This window comes from Penaeus monodon, chromosome 34, assembly GCF_015228065.2.
Source record: "Penaeus monodon isolate SGIC_2016 chromosome 34, NSTDA_Pmon_1, whole genome shotgun sequence".
Taxonomy (NCBI): Eukaryota; Metazoa; Arthropoda; class Malacostraca; order Decapoda; family Penaeidae; genus Penaeus; species Penaeus monodon.
Window position 1 is genome coordinate 30,552,742 of NC_051419.1, and position 248 is coordinate 30,552,989.

The 248-nt window shown below is 55.6% G+C and overlaps 1 protein-coding gene across 1 annotated transcript in view; it reads left to right on the forward strand.

Moving 5' to 3' along the window:
- Positions 1 to 248, forward strand: part of LOC119594879 (putative inorganic phosphate cotransporter) — a 10,569-nt gene that overhangs the window by 7,675 nt on the left and 2,646 nt on the right. The window contains exon 7 of the mRNA XM_037943955.1: positions 100 to 232. Within this exon, the coding sequence (XP_037799883.1) occupies positions 100 to 232 (133 nt within the window). The remainder of the gene's footprint in view (positions 1 to 99; positions 233 to 248) is intronic.

The following is a 248-nucleotide window of genomic DNA, read 5'->3' on the forward strand; positions in this document are numbered from 1 at the left end:
TTCATATATAGACATACCTTTATTCCTATTTACCTCCCCCGCCTCCCCGCCTTTAAACTTTACCCCAACCTCCTCCTCAAACCACACGTCGCGCCCCAGAACGGGATGTTGTCCGCCCTCCCGTACCTGGCGCTGTGGCTCTTCAGCTTGGCCTACAGCGCCGCCATGGACAGGCTCCTCTCCTCCGGCAGGCTGTCCGTGATCGCCGTTAGGAAGGTCTCCATGGCTATTGGTTCGTATTTTAGATT